Source organism: Ambystoma mexicanum, chromosome 8 (genome assembly GCF_040938575.1).
Source record: "Ambystoma mexicanum isolate Mex_15411 chromosome 8, UKY_AmexF1_1, whole genome shotgun sequence".
In the NCBI taxonomy this organism is placed as follows: Eukaryota; Metazoa; Chordata; class Amphibia; order Caudata; family Ambystomatidae; genus Ambystoma; species Ambystoma mexicanum.
Window position 1 is genome coordinate 1,247,562,919 of NC_090929.1, and position 19,373 is coordinate 1,247,582,291.

Below are 19,373 nucleotides of genomic sequence, written 5' to 3' on the forward strand. Positions count from 1 at the left end.
CTTCCTCATCTCAGTCCTTTACTACAACGGTATGAAAGGAGCTTGTTGTCAGTGCGGTTGTAGGTTCTGGTTCTATATTACAATAGGCTATGATACTACAATAGGCTATGCAGGATTGGGGAGTCAAGGGGTCTTTGTTATACCCTGGGTGGAAAGGAGGATACCAAGTTCCAGCTAGTGAGTCCATTTCCTTCCCACAAGGGTTGTCTCCCCCATATGGTCCTCCCTCAGAGATTCACCCCCAAGGTGAGGATCAGGTAGCGGCTGCCTTTCCCTGGCCATATGGGAAGAGACTTTCCTCCGAGAGGTGATGATGACATCGCTAGATTCATCACAGGTTACAGTATCGATTAACATACAGAGCAGGGTCATCATATGCTGTATAGGCAATAATATAAAGAAGTGGGGGGGCTGTGGAGGGGAATACAAGCTGACACCTCAGTTCTCCTTTAAGTGAGACGAGGTACATTTTAAAATGATGAATGGCTTAAAGTCAATGGAATGGGAGTTTGTGTGGTGGGGCGAATGTAGGTTGAAGAAGGGCCAGGGAAAAGAGAGAAGTTTAGCTAGGCAGGGAACAGAGGGCCCAAGAATAGGTTTCAAGAACAGAAGGAGGAATTTAAAAGGGGAGTGATTGCAAATATTGTTAAGATGGATTTCCAGAACTAGCCTTGTCAGAGAGTTCTGAGAGGCAACCCTAGTTGGTTGGTGAACAGGGTATTTGACACTAAGATCTAGCAAAACTATCAAGGTAGGTAAGCTGAGCAGCAAGGCAAACATTGGGAGCTATGGGGTGGTGGAACAGTACAGTGAGCCACACAGAGAGCACTCAAATAAATAGAGTTAGATGGAAGTACACAAATACTATATTTATTAGGCCTTAAAAACTTTAAGCAGGTAAAGTTAAATGTATGTAACCATCCCTAAATCACCTTATAAGCACATTTATATATAGACACAGTTGGTAATCTCAAAGTAAGATCACACACACTTTACATTAAACACAGAAAGAAAAGTTCAGAAACAGTAGGACAGTAAAACTGTAATCAATAAAGTGAGAGGAAAACAGTGCAATGTAATAAAACATATACCCTGCCTTAGGAGTACAAGGCCCCTAAAATTTAAGAAATCCTCACCTACCAGGTAAGTAGGCCTAGTGCCTCACTAAGAGTTCATGTTTTATCAATCAACTGATGGAGGGTATTGGAAGTCTTAAAGGTCACAGGGCAAGTAGTAGCAAAGCCAAAAGGTGAGTAATAGTTTCAGTAGAAATGCACTTTAAATAATTGAAGATAAGTAAAAATATTTCGGGGTGCTCGCCCAGTCCCACAGAAATATGTGTTACCATGGCGAGGGGTGTCCTTGGCCAGAAATCCCCCGATTATGACCAGACAAGGAAGATTAGGGAGTGGACTTTCTACCCATACAACCCCTGGCATGGGGGGCAGGGGTGGAGTTGGAAACAGATATGCAAGCTGAAGCCCAGAACTTTTTTTTTCGGAGGGACCACCCCTAGGATCCTCAGAATCACTGAGAATCTTCTGTCGCTGGTCCGGTTTCAGGGGGTTCAGGAGCTGTGGCTGGTTTCTGCTTTATGATTGGTTCCGGCTAGAGGGGGCTTCCGTGCCCCGATGGGACAGTCCAGATGTCTTTAAGCAGGGCTCAGCATGCACCTCATGCCATGACATCAGGAGACTCCAGGACATGACAGAGATGGGCAACAGCAAAGATCACCCAGGTCAGGGGGTGGCCGGCGAGCGACACATGTAGCAACAAAGAAGACATGTCTCCCGCAAGGCACTTCCTCATGCAGAGGAAGGGTGCAGAGTTACAAGTTGCAAATCAAAACAGGGAATGATGCACAGGTGGGCCAGACCAGAGGATGAGTCCTGGGACACTTCTTTTTTTTTTTTTTTTAACCTTTTATTTATTGGCATAAAGGTCAAGACAAGCACAGTTCAAATTACATGGCTGCGAGCAGACATCACAACCGTACAGTCGGCACCACACCATGGTTAGGTCATACATAACACTTTAACAACATCTGACATCGCGGGAAGGCGTCAAGCAGCACAACAAAAAAGAAACCAAAGGGAGAGGTTAGATCACCTGTGGTCTATCTGATTGTCCTGGTAGGGGAGATGAGGTCAGTTCCACTACATCTCTGCCATTTAAGTAGCTACAAAATTCCGACCAGACATTTTTGGGGCGAGATGTCGGGGGTAGGGATCCAATATACTCCTCCTCGCACATTTGTGTCCATGTAAGGGCTTTCAGCCACATCTTGAAAGTGCGAGGATTGCGGCGCTTCCAGCATTGCAATATGCATCTTTTGGCCACCATGATGCTTACATTTACAAATTTTGACATTTTCTTTACATTCTCACCCTCCCAGGTACCAAATAGTATAGCAAGTGGTTCCATAGTCAACGGAGAACCTACTATTTCAGAGAGTGCCTCTGTCACGGCCGTCCAGAATGTGTTGAGGGCAGGGCAAGCCCAGAACATGTGTACATGGTCTGCCTCGCATGATTTGCATTTGGGACACAGAGGGGTCGGGGTGCCAGTGAATGACGCAACTCTATATGGTGTGTAGTAGAGTCTGTTGAGGAGCTTAAATTGTATGCATCGGAATCTGGCGCTTAGGGAGACCTTTCGTGTGTGTGTACACATTTTGCCCCAGAGATCGTCTGTGATTTCAACTCCAAGTTCCTTAGCCCAAGATTTGCGTGGTTTAAGAGTTGTCCGCAGTGTTATTCTGTTGCATTTTGTACTAATTAGAAATTATGCTTTTGGAGCCTCCAGAATTTGCTATATATTGTATTTCAGGAGAGTCTGGGGGTTCAATAGGGTATGAGGGCCACATCGTCCGTACTGCAGCCCTAAGCCTATAATACTGCAGCCTTTCGAGTGAAGAATTGGAGTGATCAGAGCGCCATGTCTGGGGGGTGATAAAAACACCGTCAGTGAAGAGGTCAGCAAGGGCATGGTATCCCAGGTTTTCCCAGTAGCGTATGAGATTGGGGTCGTGTGTGGGGGGGAGTCCGGGGAACTGCCACAGGGGAAGCCATTTGTAGTATGGGCGCTGTTCCCGGTCAGAGCCCAGGATATTCCTCCAGGCCCTAAGCGTAGCAGCCACCGGGTCCGCATGAGCGTCTGTTTGGAATGTGCGGTTCAATAGCAGGGACATTATATTGGTTCCCCCTCCCGCCAGTTTCTCAAGTTTTACGTGTATGGGCGGATCCTGGAGCGTGTACCAGTGAGAGGCGTGCTGGGCCTGTGCAGCATTCCAGTATAGGCGAAGGTCTGGGGCCATGAACCCCCCTTTGTCATAGGGCAGCGTCATGTGTTGCCACTTCTTGCGGACTGAGCCTGGATGCCAAAGGAATTGTGCGCACTCCGAATGGAGCTTCTTGAAGTATTGAATCCCAGGCCAGATCGGGACGTTAGCGAAGACATACAGGAGTTTAGGGACCACCACCATCTTTATCAGAGAGAGTCTGCCCGCTAGGGATAAAGGTAGATTGCGCCATTTGGAGAACTTGGAGCAGACTAGGAGGGCTGTTGCCTCATAGTTATCTGTCAATAGAGAGGCTCTGCCTAGTGATATTTGTACCCCGAGATATCTCACCCCATCCGGGGACCAGCGCAGAGGGTACTCGCAAGATGGTCGTCGGGTCGCCGCAGTGAGAGGGAAAATTTCGGACTTAGTGTAGTTGATTGTGAAACCTGAGAACCTACCTATCTTGGTGATATCCCGGATGATCGGGTCCAGATATGTGGAAGAATTTCTGACATATAGGAGCACGTCGTCTGCATATAGAGAGATGATCTCTGGTGCATCCATAAATCGTATGCCTTTACTGCTGTGTCGACCCCTTACATGATCCGCCATGGGTTCTATAGCGAACGCAAACAGGAGGGGAGAGAAGGGACATCCCTGACGAGTGCCCCTATGTAGCGTGATGGGAGAGGAGGGAACAGAGTTTACAAGAACTCTAGCTCGTGGGTCTGTGTATAATAGTTTTATGTAAGAGGCCATTTTGGGGCCTACACCCATTTTCTCCAGCACGGCCCACAGATATTGCCACGAGACCATATCAAAAGCCTTCTGTGCATCTAGTGTGACCGCCACCGCGTCCGCGCCCGGGTCAATTCTAGACATCACATTAAACAGTCGACGTATGTTCAGTGCTGTGGATCGGCCCGGGATGAACCCACACTGGTCCTCATGGATCATGTGGGACATGAAAGGGAGAAACCTGTCCGCAATTATCTTAGCAAAGATTTTCGTGTCGGTATTAATAAGGGATAGCGGCCTATAAGACCCACATTCGTCCGGGGGTTTACCAGGTTTGGGGAGGACAGTTATTAAAGCTTCTCTGAGGGAGGGGGGGAGACAATTCAAACGAAGTGATTCGGCCCAGACCCCGTGCAGCACAGGCGCCAGTATAGCCACATGTTCCTGGTAGAACTCGGAGGTGAGCCTATCCGGGCCCGGCGCCTTATTTTTGGGAAGGTTCGATATCACCTGAACTAACTCCTCCAGGGTGAATGGGGCGTCCAATATTTCCCGGGTGTCTTGGGAGATAAGGGTCATGGGGATGCTCTCAAGGAGGTTGTCTAGGTCTTGGGCCGAGTGTTCTGGTTGGGGACCATACAGATTGGCTTAGAAGTTAGTGAAAGTGTCTAGTATGGACCGATCCGACCAGTTCCGCCTACCATTGCCATCTATGATGCTATCAATGCGGGTCCCGCCAGTTTCAGCGCGCACTAGCCTGACCAGGGTTCTACCCGGTCTGTCTCCCTCCCCATACTTGCGGGCCGCAACAGGGCGTGTAAAGTATTGTACCTCCCTCATGGCGTGTGACTCAAACTTTTCCAGCTCTGATCTGATCGCAGCTAGGGTCATTGGGGACTGAGTGGTCAAATAGTTCTGTTCAAGTGTTTTAAGTTTGGTTTCCGAGTTGGTTAAGGACAGCCTTATAGCTTTCAGGACCCCAGCTTCTCTGGAGATGCACATCCCCCTGATGTAAGCCTTGAACGCCTCCCATCGAACCCCCTCGGGCGTATCAGTTGTGTTGTTTTTTTCAAAGAATGTGGTTATGTCGGCTAGGATCTCAGCTTTAAAGACGATATCTGATAGGGCGGAGGATTTGAAGCGCCAGTGGGGTCTTAGCGGCACTGCGTCTCCGAGTTGAATCTGCAGGAGTACAGGGGAATGATCAGATAGCGTGCGTGCAAGTATCGTGACATCTGAGACTTTCCCCACCAGTCTGCCAGAGAGTAGGAACATGTCTATTCTCGAAGAGCTGTCGTGGACAGTGGAATAGAAAGTATAGTCTCTGTCATGAGGGTGGAGCGTTCTCCATACATCATGTAAGTTGAGGGAATCCATGTGTAAGAGAAGACGCTTGGTCGCTCTTGGTGTGGGTCTACGAGTGGTCGTCGTCCTATCTAGTAAACTGTCCAGTGTTAGGTTCATGTCCCCTCCCCATATTATGGGGACGTCTATGTATCTCATAAGTATGGCCGTCACTCCATCGAAGAACTCAGGGGAGTCAATGTTGGGCGCGTATATGTTGACCAGTATGCATTCCTCATGAGCCAAGGTGCAATGTAGGATTACGTATCTGCCTTCTGAGTCAATGTGCGATGAGCGGAGAGTAAAATGGATAGATTTGTGGATGAGAGTTAGGACCCCTCTTGCTTGGGTGGAGTATTGGGTGAAATATCTGTTAACACCCCAATTTTGTGCAATATTCGACGATAGATGTTTAAGGGCATGTGTCTCTTGTAGTAGTAGAACCTTTACCCCGTGCCGCTGTGCGTAGGCCGCGATCCTAAGGGATTTCGTGAAATTTGTCAGGCCACGTACATTCCATGACATCATTTTAATTGCCATGTAAGTGGCTTACGGAACATCCCAAGCAAAGGGCTTGCCCTTGATAAACGCCATGAGTGCTGCCACACTGCACCGCTGCCATCGTGTGTAACCCGTCTCAACCCCTACGCCATTTTGAATATAACCTACCCCAACTTTCCAACCCCCCACCCTCACCGCCCTGTCCCAACTAGCAGTGTGTGGATACCCACCCCTAACGTGAACTATTGGATGCCATCCCCAACTTGGCAGTGCTTGAGAAAAAGCCCAACCGGGGCGAAGATACAAACATTTAGATACTACAGGAATTGCAGCTGCAGTGGGGGCCACCGCTGCCGTCCCGCCCACCAGTATTGATACGAATCTTGACTAAGCAACATAATCAGAGGCTCGGCTAGCATAAATGAGGTTACAGAGCAAGGATGCATGAACGGGGATCAAGACAAACACATACGGGAAGGACAACGGCCAGTTCTAGTTGTTGTCCATCGGGACCTCAGGTGGCTCCGCCATTGGAATCTGCGCCTCGATGAACTTCACAGCCTCGTCCGGGACTGTGAAGAAATAGAGCTTGTTCCGATGAGTGAATTTAAGGCGTGCGGGGAAAAGCATAGCGTATTCAATCTTCCTATCAGGTAACATTTTCTTCATCGCAGTGAATCTGCGTCTCTCCATTTGGACACCAACTGAGAAATCGGGGAAGATCCTGATTACTTGTGAGTCCATCCTTAATTCCCCTTTCTCTCTGGCCAGGCGGAGTATATGATCTCTGTCCTTATAGCTGAGCAGTTTTGCTATGATGGGCCTGGGGAAGTCCCCGGGTCGCGGTCGAGGTGCCAAGGAGCGGTGAGCCCTTTCGATCGTGAAGAATGGCGAGAGAGCGGGGCCATCCAGGAGATCTCTGATGAGTTTTTCCACCGCTAGTTCCATGCGCCCTTTAAGTGCAGTTTCGGGGACCCCAATTATGCGAATATTATTTCTCCGCGATCTCGATTCGAGGTCATCGCATTTGGATTTGACCTGTTTCATGTCTCGGACGAGCTCTGACACTGTGTTTTGCAGATCCTGCCCATTGTCTTCAGTGGTGCCAGTCCTCTGCTCCACTTCGGTAATCCTGGCCCCGTGTTGGTCAAGCTTGGCCTTTAATGACGCCACATTCGCATTAATGTCATCTAGCTTTTCGTGGAATGCTGCAAAGTTTTTAGCCATGGATTCCATCATGGCGGCTAGGTCCGGCTGCGAGGGCTCCGGCCGAAGGTCGCCCTCCTCCTGGGTTGTAGCGGACGATGCCTGGTCTCCCTTGGGTGCTGCCCTGGCGAATTTGTCCATAGCCCCGGCTTTGCTAGTGGCCCGCGATCTATTAGACATTCTTCTGGGGCAGGGTCGGGGCGGGCACAACGATATGGGTGGTGAAGGAGGTCTGGATCGCACCGGCTGAAAAGTAGGTGGAAAGCGGCGGTGAAATCCCGACTTGGTGTGTTCAGGCGATACCGTACCTCTCTGCGGGTATTTGAGAAAAAGGGCAGCCCCCCCCTTCCTCAGGCCCGATGTGCGTGGTGTGGGCGTCCCAACAAGTGAAAGTAGGCAGCTAGCAAGATGTCAAAGGGGTGCCAGAGTGTCCCGCCCTCTAACGGAAGAAGTTGGCCCAACAATCTTTGTCCAAAAAATATATGATATTGAGTAAAGGCAGAGAAGTCATTATTAAGAGCACCCACCTCTCCCAATTTGCAGGGTGGCCTATCCACGTGTCTTCAGGAGGGTCCACTCCATCACAGTGTTCAAGGGCCAAGTTTAGGAGGTTGTCGGTGGTTGCGTCCGGCCAGGCGGCAGGCCCCGCGGTAGGTATGTGAGGCGAGTCGGGGGGGCCCGCCTGTTCAACGAGGACAGCAGTCCCGGCCTTTGCGGTCCACCCGGGCAGAGCGAGCGGTGGGTCCTGTGGTGAGCTCCTGAGGCGAGCCGGGAAGGGCCCGCTAGTCCAACGGCCCGAGGGCCGACGCGGGTGGTGATGGCAGTGCGGCCCCGGCGGTCAATCCGGGCAGCTCCGGGGAGGCGAAGCGCCCGCGCTCACGAGCGCAGGCCCAGAGCCCGGCTCCACGGGTCAGGCCGCTCCGCCCACAGCCAGCCGGCGCACGATCAGGAATCCCTCGGTGTGCGGGCCGGAGCGACCGCGGCCCCAAATCCCGGCCTAACCTGCAGAGTCGAGGAGGGCTCCCGCAGAGGTGGAGCGCCGGAGGCCGCGGGTAGGCAGCAGCGCCAGGGATCCAGGCGCCGCCGAGTCCGCGGGTGGGGGAGCGCCGCGCCTCGCGTGGGCCCGCAGGTCGAGTAGCCGCAGCAGGCCCTGCCGCTCAAACTCACGGGTAGCGGCAGCGTTTTTTCCCTAGTTTTCGGCCACAGCAGCAGAGGAGTTCCAGTAGCAGAAACGTGGCAGTAACCTGGAAAAAAGTTGCGGATGAGCGCCGATATGCCGGATAAGCTGGTGGGCAAGGACGGAGCTTCCAGACTAGGCAGCCATCTTCCTCGGCTGCTCAGCAGCGCCCCCCAGTCATGGGACACTTCTGAAGTATATTGTCAACAAGATCTTCATGCAGGGGTCTGGACTGGTTGGTCCCACCAGCCCAAAGGTCGAAGCACCGATGAGGGTCTTCTGTGAGTCAATGCAAAGATGCAGGACTTCACTATGACTTGGCTGGAAGCAACACTGGTTATCTTCAATGGCAGTCTTCGGATCTTCAGCGGGCTTCTCCTCTTCTTTGTGGTGTTGTCTCCAGTCACGTTCCTGGTGTGAGGCTGTAGGACTCCTCCTTGTATCCAAATTTTGAGCTGGTGACTGCCCCAGCTCAACAATTACAAGAATGTGCACCATTCCAACTGGCAGGAACTGTGCGGTCATGAACTGCCTCTTGCCACTCATCTCCCTGTCAAAAGACATCCCCTGGCTGAAATGTGGATTGGAACAAGACATCCCCAACCCCCACACCCAACCAAGATGCACACCTTGCCACTTTACCCAGAAAGGTCAAACCAGGCCTCAGGAAAGGGCTTACCCTATCTGCATTTCCTGTCCCGAGAAGGCCTTTGAGAAGGCCAAAGGAGAAAATGGCCAAAGGAAAGGGCCCAGCTATTTGGTGTATATGGTACTTAAAATGGCATTATACAGTAAAGCAAAATAGGTGCGTGCAGTAAAAATGACAAACATGGTAGAAAAATATCTGCTGCCACAAGCCCAACCTGGACCAAGAAAATGTGGATATATATTAGCCATGCAGCACTTCACTGTAAGGGGATGTATGTAGGAGTAAAACAAGAAAGGAATCTTGCAAAGGGGACAGGGTCTCACTGCACTGGTAGCAATATGGGCTGACCAGTGCACCCAAAAGAGAGGAGTGAACCAAGGAAAGGAAAGCAAAAAGCCTTTACTTACCTCCAGAATTTGGGCCAGTGTTCAAGCTAACGCAAAACGTTGGGGGCTGCGCTGATGTGAATGGAGAGATAGCTGCACAAAAGAAAATCTCTCCTAATAAAGAGCCATCCTCCATCTAGGTGAAGCATGAAGGAGGGTGACCATCACTGTAAGTTAAAGAGGGTGTGAGGAGCAAATATAAGTACCTTGTCAAGTGGGGTAATGGAGCACCATTAGGAAGCTCAAACAATAATTCAGCCTTCTAATGACAAGAGTGGAAATTAGTTTTATCAGCTTCTAAGGTGGATTTTATGGGGCGCTGGAGTGAAGGAGTCAGGAAACGGAAAGGAGAGGCATTGGAGGCCAGGACCTAGATTACCCCAGTTTTGGATGCATTGAGCATCAGACAGAGAAGTGCCACCAGTGTCGAATATCAGTCAGTGGTGTGGGAAGAAAGTGCTCAGAAAAAGATGTCAGTGTCATCAGCAAAGGGATAAGAGAACCCAAGTAGTAGATAGGTTTGCCAAGGCAAAAGTGTGAATAGTGATAAAGTGAGGACCACTGACAACATTTAAAGGACTCCAATTGGTAGAGGGTTCGCAGAGAACGTTCCAGTCCTTTTAACATTGCTAGCAATTGTAGTGATTGTGTATGAATACATGAGGGTAGCTTCAGTGTAGTGGGCCTGCTTCCAGGCGGGGCAGTTTCAGTAACAGAGTGTGAATTAGGCTCTTTTGATCCTGCACAAACACATGGCCATTCTACTGAGGGACATTTCTGTGAATGTGTCCTTGCTTTCACTGCACACAGTCCCAGTGAGGGTGTGAGAGGTTATTTTCTGTGCGTTTGACCCTGCTTGCACTGCAGGCTATGACAGAATGCCATCTGGTGAGGGTGTACTAGCCTGACCTTTTTTGATATTTAGAAATAGAATAATGAGTGTAATTGTGTTTCTGAAAGGGAGGCCTGCCAATCAGACCCCCTTGCCTTTGTTGTGACGTCTCTTGACATCTCTAGCAACTGCCCGCAGTGGTAGCAGGGGAGGGTTAAAGGTTGCTTATGCATTCCTAACAGTTGCTGTAACACAAAGTTCCAACGCAATGTGGCTTTTTAATCATCTGCACCTCTAGTTCAAAATATACTAAGTGTGTACCCCAACCACACGGTGGCAAGGTAAACTGTAAATATAAACTGGGTCTTGTTATGACATGGCGACTGCTGAGGTTACACAATTATACAGCCACAGCATTTTGAAATCGTATTACTGTCAGCTTGGTGTGGTGATTCACACATGATGTAAATTCACACATGTAAAGCGCTTTGGTGTAAAGCGCTATATACAATTTAATAAATACAAATACAAATGATAGGGCTCATGTGTATTAGCTGTCTGCCCTCGGTGTACCCACAGCAACAATGTGAGACTCTGCCCAAGATGCTGTCCCTTTGATTTCTCTGAGGAAAGCCAACACATTCCTTCAGGGCATGGGAACCCTCCCGCGGAGGTTCCCTGTGAACCAGTTCTTCAAAGACAATCCTAGCATGAATATGGCCTTTTCACAACGGGGTGCTGATCACTGGAGCCCTTTTGAAGTAGGCAGAAAGTAGAAGGAGGAGGAGTTAGGGAAGCCCAGAAGAGAGGTGTAACCCCGAAAGGGGTTCCACTATCTTGGTTTTGCTAGGGCTCTCTTAAGTTCCAACCACCTCCTCACATCCTGTAGACAAAGCACTCTAGTCATGACATCGGAAGGCAAAGGACACTTGTTACAGCAGCCTGGATTGGACTGCTTATGGGCTTGCTTCGGAACAGTGTGCTGTAATCTTTTGCTTTGGATTTCAAGAAAATGTATATTCACCTGGAACTCTCTTAGGGATACAGTCTATTCCAAATTCCTCCGCCACAGTGAAGACAGGAGGCCCGAAGGAAGAGTAAAGCTATTCACCCTACCCACCTGAGGGGCGCATTTGGGATGAAAACTGTTAAGGTCCAAGGCCTCTCTGCTGCCTGTCCACTGAAAACAGGAGCCTACTCACCAGAGGTGAAGGACCCCCTGAAGGTGCCAGACAAGCTTCCTGTAGTGGAATTACAGAAGCAAAGGACTCACCTTGTCCCTGGAGACCCTGGGTTTTGCCTCCTAGCAACCAAGAAGTCCAGAAGCAGCTTAGAAGCATGTTTACCTTGGGACACTTTCAGCCAGCTTGACCCCCGTCAACTCACTTTGAGCCGTCACAGAACCTGTGATGCTGCTTTTGGCACTCTGAGCAGTTTGAACCGTCCAGACATCAACTCCACCCATTGACGCAGACCACCTAGACTCGACCTGATGGCCGGCTCGACTCTGGGGAAGCAAACCACTCAAACACCAACTTGACCCAGCAGAAGCATTGTCTAACTCAATCTACCGGTAGCCCGTGCCTCGAACTGACTCCACTCTGACTTGCCACTGGGAAAGCACTATGGAAACATCGCGATACTGGCTCAATTGGAGAAAAGTGCATAGGAGCCTGATTTGACACTGTTGAGCATTAAAGACGAGAAAGCAAAGGTATTTCAATAGGTGATGTGCCAACCATCTACATCACAGAGCCTTCATGACTTTTAAGCCCCCTTCTTTGCCTTTCACAAGACATATACTTGAACAATGACATAGGCTGATCAAAACAATTGCCTGCACCACTGTCTTCATTCAGAGTGTCCCCTTTACTATGAAAGTCTGCATTCTCTGTGTTTCCTTAATGTTTAGTTGTGTGCATTGTTCGTTTTATTTAAGCTCCTATTTTCATAGAAACTTCTTTGGATATTCTTTCATTTTGGTACCACTGTTTGTGTTGTATCTGTACCAGCTCACTCCCCTTCTGAGAAGTATAGCCTTCCGTCGGCCGACATTACCAAAGAGGCAAAGGATGTATACCTCTCGGCTATGCCTATTTCCCCTTTATGACTGGGATCACTGCTGGTTTATAGCAATGAGGGGCTGAGTAGGCACTTTAGCCACTAGTCATTGTTGTGCTTCTGCAGAGCAGTAGTATGTATATGTGACAGAATAAATGCTCCATGCTAAAAAAGTATAGCGTGCATGTGGTATCTTGGTTTGGAGCCTGTTTACTTACATACCAGCACCTGTTTTAGCAATTTGGAAATATGGCAGCAACAGAGTAACATGCACATTCCTGACAGTCTGCTAAAATTAAATGCATTGTTAACAGCACTGGGGTATGTGAGGAGCCTGAGGTTGTCCTCACTTCTTTTCCCCCGGTATCCTCCTGTCAGGTGTCCAGGGAAAGGCCATTACTTTTGGATCCTGACCCTGGGGGTGGATATGCGAGGGAGAGGGATGATCACATGGGTGGAGGGAACTTGAGGAATGGGGAGAGGAAGTCTTTTGTGAGACATGGTATGCCCCTTTCCCCTTTCACAATGAAACCTCTATCCCTCAAATCTGTGTAGGCTACTGTCAGCCCTTTCCCATTTCTTCCCTCCAAACTGTCCCCCAGAAACACCACCTCAATACTGGGACGAGGGAGAGACCAACTAGGAAGACACATCCTCATTTGATTGATACAAACACATATCAGAGACAACACAGAGGTATGCATGCTTCTTTTATTAAATCAAACATCCCCAAACACCACTCTGGTACTGAGACGAAGAAGAGGGCTATAGAGGTATATAGGAGGAACAACCAGGCACGTCAATCTAATGGGTTTTGCCATTGTCATGGCAATTGGACTTAATGACACACACCTAGGGTCAGTTAACACTCCCAACAGATATGAAAATGCTTGCCACATGGGAGAAGGGGGAACAGGCTTGAGAGAAGGGAGCTGGAGACCCAGGTGCCGGGAGCTGTGTCCTGCTTACCTCCTTATCAGGTCCGTGCAGCAGGAGCTGTGGCACTCATATGAACCACAGCCACTGCAGGAAACCAGGAGAGTAAGTGGTTCTCTCTGTGGCTGCCGCAAGGGAAAAGCGAAGCTTGGGGAAGCTGGAAAGCAGAGCGAGGAGTGTTAAGAGGCTTGCCGCAAAGGACAATGGCCCTCATTACAAGTCAGGCGGTGGACCATGGTGCTACTAGCACCATGGTCCATGCCGGATTCCGCCATGGTGGATGGCGGGATCACCACCCCATTCCAAGGTGAGTGGGGCGGTAATTCCCCATTCACCATTTGCCCTTCCCCATTCCCATTTTTGCCCCATAGGGCATAATGGGGATGGGGAAGGCGCTAATTACGGCACCGTAAATTACGGTGCCGTAATTAGCACCAAGGTCGCTTAGCGCCTTGGACTTTAACGCCTGCAAATAGCAGGCGTTAAAGTGTGAATCAGGCGTTAAGGGTTAATGGCGCCGACGGCGCCGTTAAACCCTTAACGCCTGACTTGTAATGAGGGCCAATAAGCGGATGGGAGCTGCCGTGTGCGACCAGTGAGTGGAACCCAGGGAAAAACTCATAACGGGGTGCTCTGGGAACTTGTAACAAAGTCTTTTTGAATACCGAATAAACTGAAAGTTATTACAAGTGCTTTTGAATGCTGAAACTAGTACTTTTGAATAAGGAACAGACTGAAAGTCATTGTAAGTACTCTTGAATGCCGAAACAAGTGCTTCTGAATACCGAACAAACTGAAAGTTATTGTAAAGCACTTTTCGAATGCCACACAGAGTAGAAAGCAAGGTGGGCACTCGTGAATGAAGTGAAATAAAGGGGGTGCATGTAGCAGATGCCACAGAATATATTGTAGGAAACACAAGTATTGGCAAAGTCAAGAGAATACGAAGAAGGATATGAAATGAGAAACCAAGTATTGGCCCAAAGCTAAAAAGGTTCCAGGAATGGCAGGGTAAGAGGAACCCTGCGTTGGCAAGACACAGAAGGATACAGAAAAATGTAGCAAAGTGGCCAACCAAGCCACAGTACAGTGTTAGAAGAGTGTGACACTGATGAAAGAGCCAAGCTTCATTGTCAAAGGAAAGCAGTGGTCAATTGTTGATGGAAAACAGTCAAGAAGGGGTATCGGTTGCATTACTTCTAATGGGGCAACAATGTGATCCGACAAATGCAGCTATACCCAGTGCCCCCTGTATGGAAAAGCCAATGAAAGTACCCCTAAAGAAGCTTGTGTTTTGCAACAACCTTGGAAGTGATTTTGAAGTCAAGAAACAAAACTGCCTATGTGAACTGGTGAAAAGTAATGATATCAGAGAAGCTGGCTGTGTTGTTTTTGAAAGCTGGAAGATTTAAACCCTTGGCGAAGGGAACCCCGATATCTGGTGAACTGTTTTGGACTTGTGGAAGCGGATCATAAGCCAAGAGCTGGAAGAAGCACTAAACTTTCTTTTGAACACTATTCACTTTGATGCTGACATCCCTACACGTTGTATACAGTTGTGAGGGAAAGTATAGTTTTTTGGACACAGGCAGACATTTGATTTGGACTTCCTGACACAGGCTTTTCTTAGTTTTCTTTAGATAGGGAAATCCCACCTTAGCATAGGGCAGGTTAGGCCTTACTCCATCCTGCCTTTTAAGTTAATAACACTTTTGAGAACCAATTTTGAAACTGTTGTCTGTGTCTACTTCATGATGCATTCACAGGTAGCACTTTCAAAAGTGCTCCAGTCGATGTACTCACTAAAAAGTGTAAACCTGATTTTGTTTGCCAAAGCTGCTCTAAAAGAGGTATCAGTCTACTAATGTGAGGGGATATGTGTGGCTAATTCAGGAAACTGTCCTTCAAACGATTACTCACTGACAGGTATGCAACTAGGAATCTTTTTGAAAGTAAACAAACTGTTTCCAATTATATATATCTGTATCTCCTGTAGGCCTGGTGGCAGTTTAATTAATAAATCAAAATAACCATATCTGGGTTGATATGGTGGCTAATGGGAATATACAGGTATATTGACCAAAACCATGTTGATGTCATTTTGTCAGCATGTTTGCCAGTACCCCATTCAACTGTCAATAGTTTTGTGTTCCACTGTCTTTAAGTGAGTTTCACCCATTTGGGTTCAGCCCTAGGAGCCTCTTTGGTCTCTCAGCAAAGGTTTGTCACCTTCCCAAGGGGAAAGAAATACACCCCAATGAGGTTAGCTGGGAACCAGTGTTTTCAAAGGCAAGCCAACAAAGACAATCGAGAGGCAGGGTGGTTATCACTGGTGTCTTTTTGATGTAAAGCAGACAGGGGAAAGGGAGGGGCTAGAGTAGCCCAGGAAAGAGGTTGCAGCCAAGAGAGGGGTTCCACCATCTTGGGATTTCTTAGTCCACTCACCTTTCCTGTCCTCGGCCCACTTCCTACAGACAAAGCACTCTGGCACAGACACCAGCAGGCAAAGACTCTTTTCACAGCAGCCAGGATTGGACCCTGAAAGAAGGCTTCCAAATAACCAATCCTATGTGGCAAAATGAATTTATAAGGGAGTGAGACCCTGCCGACGTTAATTTAAATCATCTTTGGAAATCAGAAGTAGGTGGTTTCAACTGAAACTTCAACTGAAACTTTATTTGGGTGCAGTCTACCCAAAGCCCATTGCGGAGAGTTGACGATAAAGACTACGAGGAGAGAGCCAGGCCCCACTTTCACCCATCACAGAGGACGCCATAGGGTGACCTGCTGCAGGAACAAGATGTGCATCCCTGCTGAGACACTGGAACCAAGGACTCTGCCTTTTGGAAGAGAAACATTGCACAACCAAAAACTGCTTCTAACAGAACCTTGTCAAGCGCTTCCTTTATTCTTGTAGTCGTATCTAATGACACCTCAATCCAATTTACTTTTAGCTACTCAGCACTTGCTCTGCCCTGATGATCGGATAGCCCTAGTTTCCAGCCAAACAGCTGCCCTTTTTTACTTAAAGTGTTTTTGATTATTTTATTGTTCAATCATACAAAGGTAAAACATGTGACGCAGTTCATTCATTATTTCTTCCTTAGGTCTTTATTTTCCAGCCATTTACCCATCCTAGTCCCAAAACTCCTTTGTTGCTGCCGGCTCCCTCAATCCAAAAATTCACCAACCACCACTGGCCCGGGTCACATGACTTATTTTATTGTCTACAGCTCTGTGGAGAGCTTGAATGAGACACGTACCTTTCTAAGTCCGCTGAAGGGGATGTCCAGGGGCAGTGAGAAAAGGTTTTCCACCAGCTGCTCGAAGGTCTTGGCCAACTCCTGCAGCTCAAGCTCACCTAAGCGGAGCCCCAGCAGGATGCGGGCAGCAATGCGGAAGGTGAGGGCCTTTGCGGCAGCGTAGACAGACACAGCACCGGGGTCCTCGCACCATCCACGCAGTTCCGCGCTCACAGCCTCCTGGATCCGTGGGATGTAACTCTCCAGGGCTGAGGCGCTGAACACGTGGGCCATGACCTGTGGAGAGAGCAGAGGGTTAGGTTTCATCAGGGCTCAAAGCTGCAGACACTGGTATGTATGCACGTGGGCCAAATACACAATGCACGGTCTGTGCGCGCATCCATCTCCCCCACACACAGCACCATAACACCAGGGAGCGGGGATCTCAACTTCCCACGAATGCAAGGTTTAATGCATGGTCTCTCACATATTTACACTGCACTGTACAGGGAAAGGAAAGCAAGTCTGCAAACTCCCCACTGTGCCCAGTATTGTACTGACCCTGTGTGAATCCCAGCACATAACACAGATGCCTGGTGCACCGTACGAGAAAAGCCTGTCTGCACTTGCCACAGATTAAACAGGCACAGTACTGGCTCCTAAGGGGATATATTGCCCATCCCCACACATACAGACTGCACTCAGGGACGTCATTAAGGGGTCTCCCTTGCAACCTACTTTTGGCAACACAAGCTCCTGGGCTGTGGCCAGCACCATATGGCTCTTTACTTCTGGAGTGGCTGGCTTTCTTGTTCAGGCCCCTTAAAAAAAGAAGAAAAATAATAACAGGAGTGCCACAAGTCTAACACTTTCAGCACTGCCCCTAAATAAGAAAGAATAGGAATACCAAATAATGTGTCTTTCTGGAATTCTATACACTAATTGCTAGACTCATTAAAGGTTTATTTCAGGCACACTTCAGGGGGTGAGTCACTGATTTAGTCTGTTCTTAAACGCCTCAACTCAGCCTTTCATCCTTCTGAGGTCGATAAATGAGCACCAATACAGGTAGGGTGATATTGGGTGTATATTTTTTCTATGTAAAGCGCTTAAGCGTAAGTGCTATATAATAACACATCATTACCATGTGGTCATGGACGTCTGCTTGCATTCACATTAATTTGATAATATGGGTCTATACACACTGATCTTAACGATACATATGGCGATCCATTCTTGTATACAATGACAATCACATAGTGATATCGTAACCATATTTTTCATAGTGTACAATGCTATGTGATGCCACTTCCTGGTTTGTCAACGGGTAAAAGGTTGTATTCCATCGCTTCCCGTGAGGGGGTCAAATGACATCACTTCCGGTGATGTCAGGGGTCAAGGGTCATGCGATGTCACTTCCGCTACCCCTGGCATTTTGGTGAAATGACGTCCCTGACTGCACAGTAGGAATGCTGCGCATCTATCCTACACACACTGCACGTACGAGAAACACTGTTTTGTACATCTCCCTGAGATACCCGGCAATCAATGTAAGAGGGTGCCCACACCGATGCACACCACGAACTAGGTCTGTCTGCATAGCTCCTGATTCGCACAGCATTTGCGCCCACCACCACTAAGACAGATAAACCCCATTGCAATGACTATCAAAAAGACATTAATCATTCTGGTCCATGCTCCCCGTAAGACTGTTAATCAGGACTGATAAACCGCTCCCAATAACTGCGGTGCCTCATGTTCAAGACTGATACCATGACCCAACAACGGCAGCACCTCATCTTCAGGAATGATAAACCGCTCCCAATAACTTTGACACCTCATCTTGAGGACTGATAAACCACTCCCAATAACTGCGGCACCTCATCTTCAAGAATGATAAACCGCTTCCAATAACTGCAGCACCTCATCTTCAGGAATGATAAACTGCTCTGAACACCTAAGGCACCCCATCTTCAGGGATAATAAACCACTCCCAACAACTGTGGCAGCCATCTTCAAGAATGATAAACCGCTTCCAATAACTGCAGCACCTCATCTTCAGGAATGATAAACTGCTCTGAACACCTAAGGCACCCCATCTTCAGGGATAATAAACCACTCCCAACAACTGTGGCAGCCATCTTCAGGACTGATAAACCGTCCAAATAACTGCAGCACCCCATCTTGAGGGCTGATAAACTGCTATCTATAGCAATGGTACCTCATCTTCAGCACTGATAAACCGCTCCCAATACATGTGGCACCCCATCTTCAGCACTGACAAACCGCTCCACTCCACTTCTGAACGCTTAAGCCGATCCCAACTGCACACCATTTTCAGGAATGATAAACTGCTCTTAATAACGGCGGCACCTCATCTTCAGGAATTATAATCTGCTCCCAATAACTGCGGTTTGCCATATTCAGGTCTGACAAACCCATCCCAGTAACGGTGGAACCCCATCTTCAGAACTGATAAACTGCTCCCAATAATTATGGTACCTTATCTTAAAGACTAATAAACTGCTCCCAATTAAATTATAGTACCTCATCTTAAAGACTGATAAACCGCTTCCACCAACAGCAGCACCCCAACTTCAGGACTGGTATACCGCTCAAAAGAACTGTGTCACTCTATCTTTCTGTGGCACCCCACCTACAGGACCTTAATCATTGTGACCCTCTGCTCCACCAAGGGCTGTTAAACTGCTGTCAATTGATGAAGCACCCCTCTTCAATCTTCAGGATTTATACCGGCCTCGGCAATTTAGTTTCTTTTATTCCTACGCATGTCAGGCCGTGTTCGCCCCATCTCCTCTGGAATATGTTTGTCCTCTACGAATGTCGGGGTAGCTTCTACTGGCTTTAGAATGCACAGTGAGTATTCATCCGCCACTGCACCTTGGATGAAGTCTCCTGCTCTGTAAGCCTATACGCTCTAGTCTTTCTGGATTCATTCTTCTCTGGGAGAATCCCTCATCTCTTTTACAGCTTCAAAATGATAATCTCAAACTCTGG

At 48.4% G+C, this 19,373-nt stretch overlaps 1 protein-coding gene across 1 annotated transcript in view; it reads right to left on the reverse strand.

The window, feature by feature from the left end:
* CYP26C1 (cytochrome P450 family 26 subfamily C member 1) overlaps positions 1-19,373 on the reverse strand; it is a 217,025-nt gene that overhangs the window by 176,960 nt on the left and 20,692 nt on the right. The window contains exon 4 of the mRNA XM_069611362.1: positions 16,377-16,652. Coding sequence (XP_069467463.1) covers positions 16,377-16,652 — 276 coding nt within the window. The remainder of the gene's footprint in view (positions 1-16,376; positions 16,653-19,373) is intronic.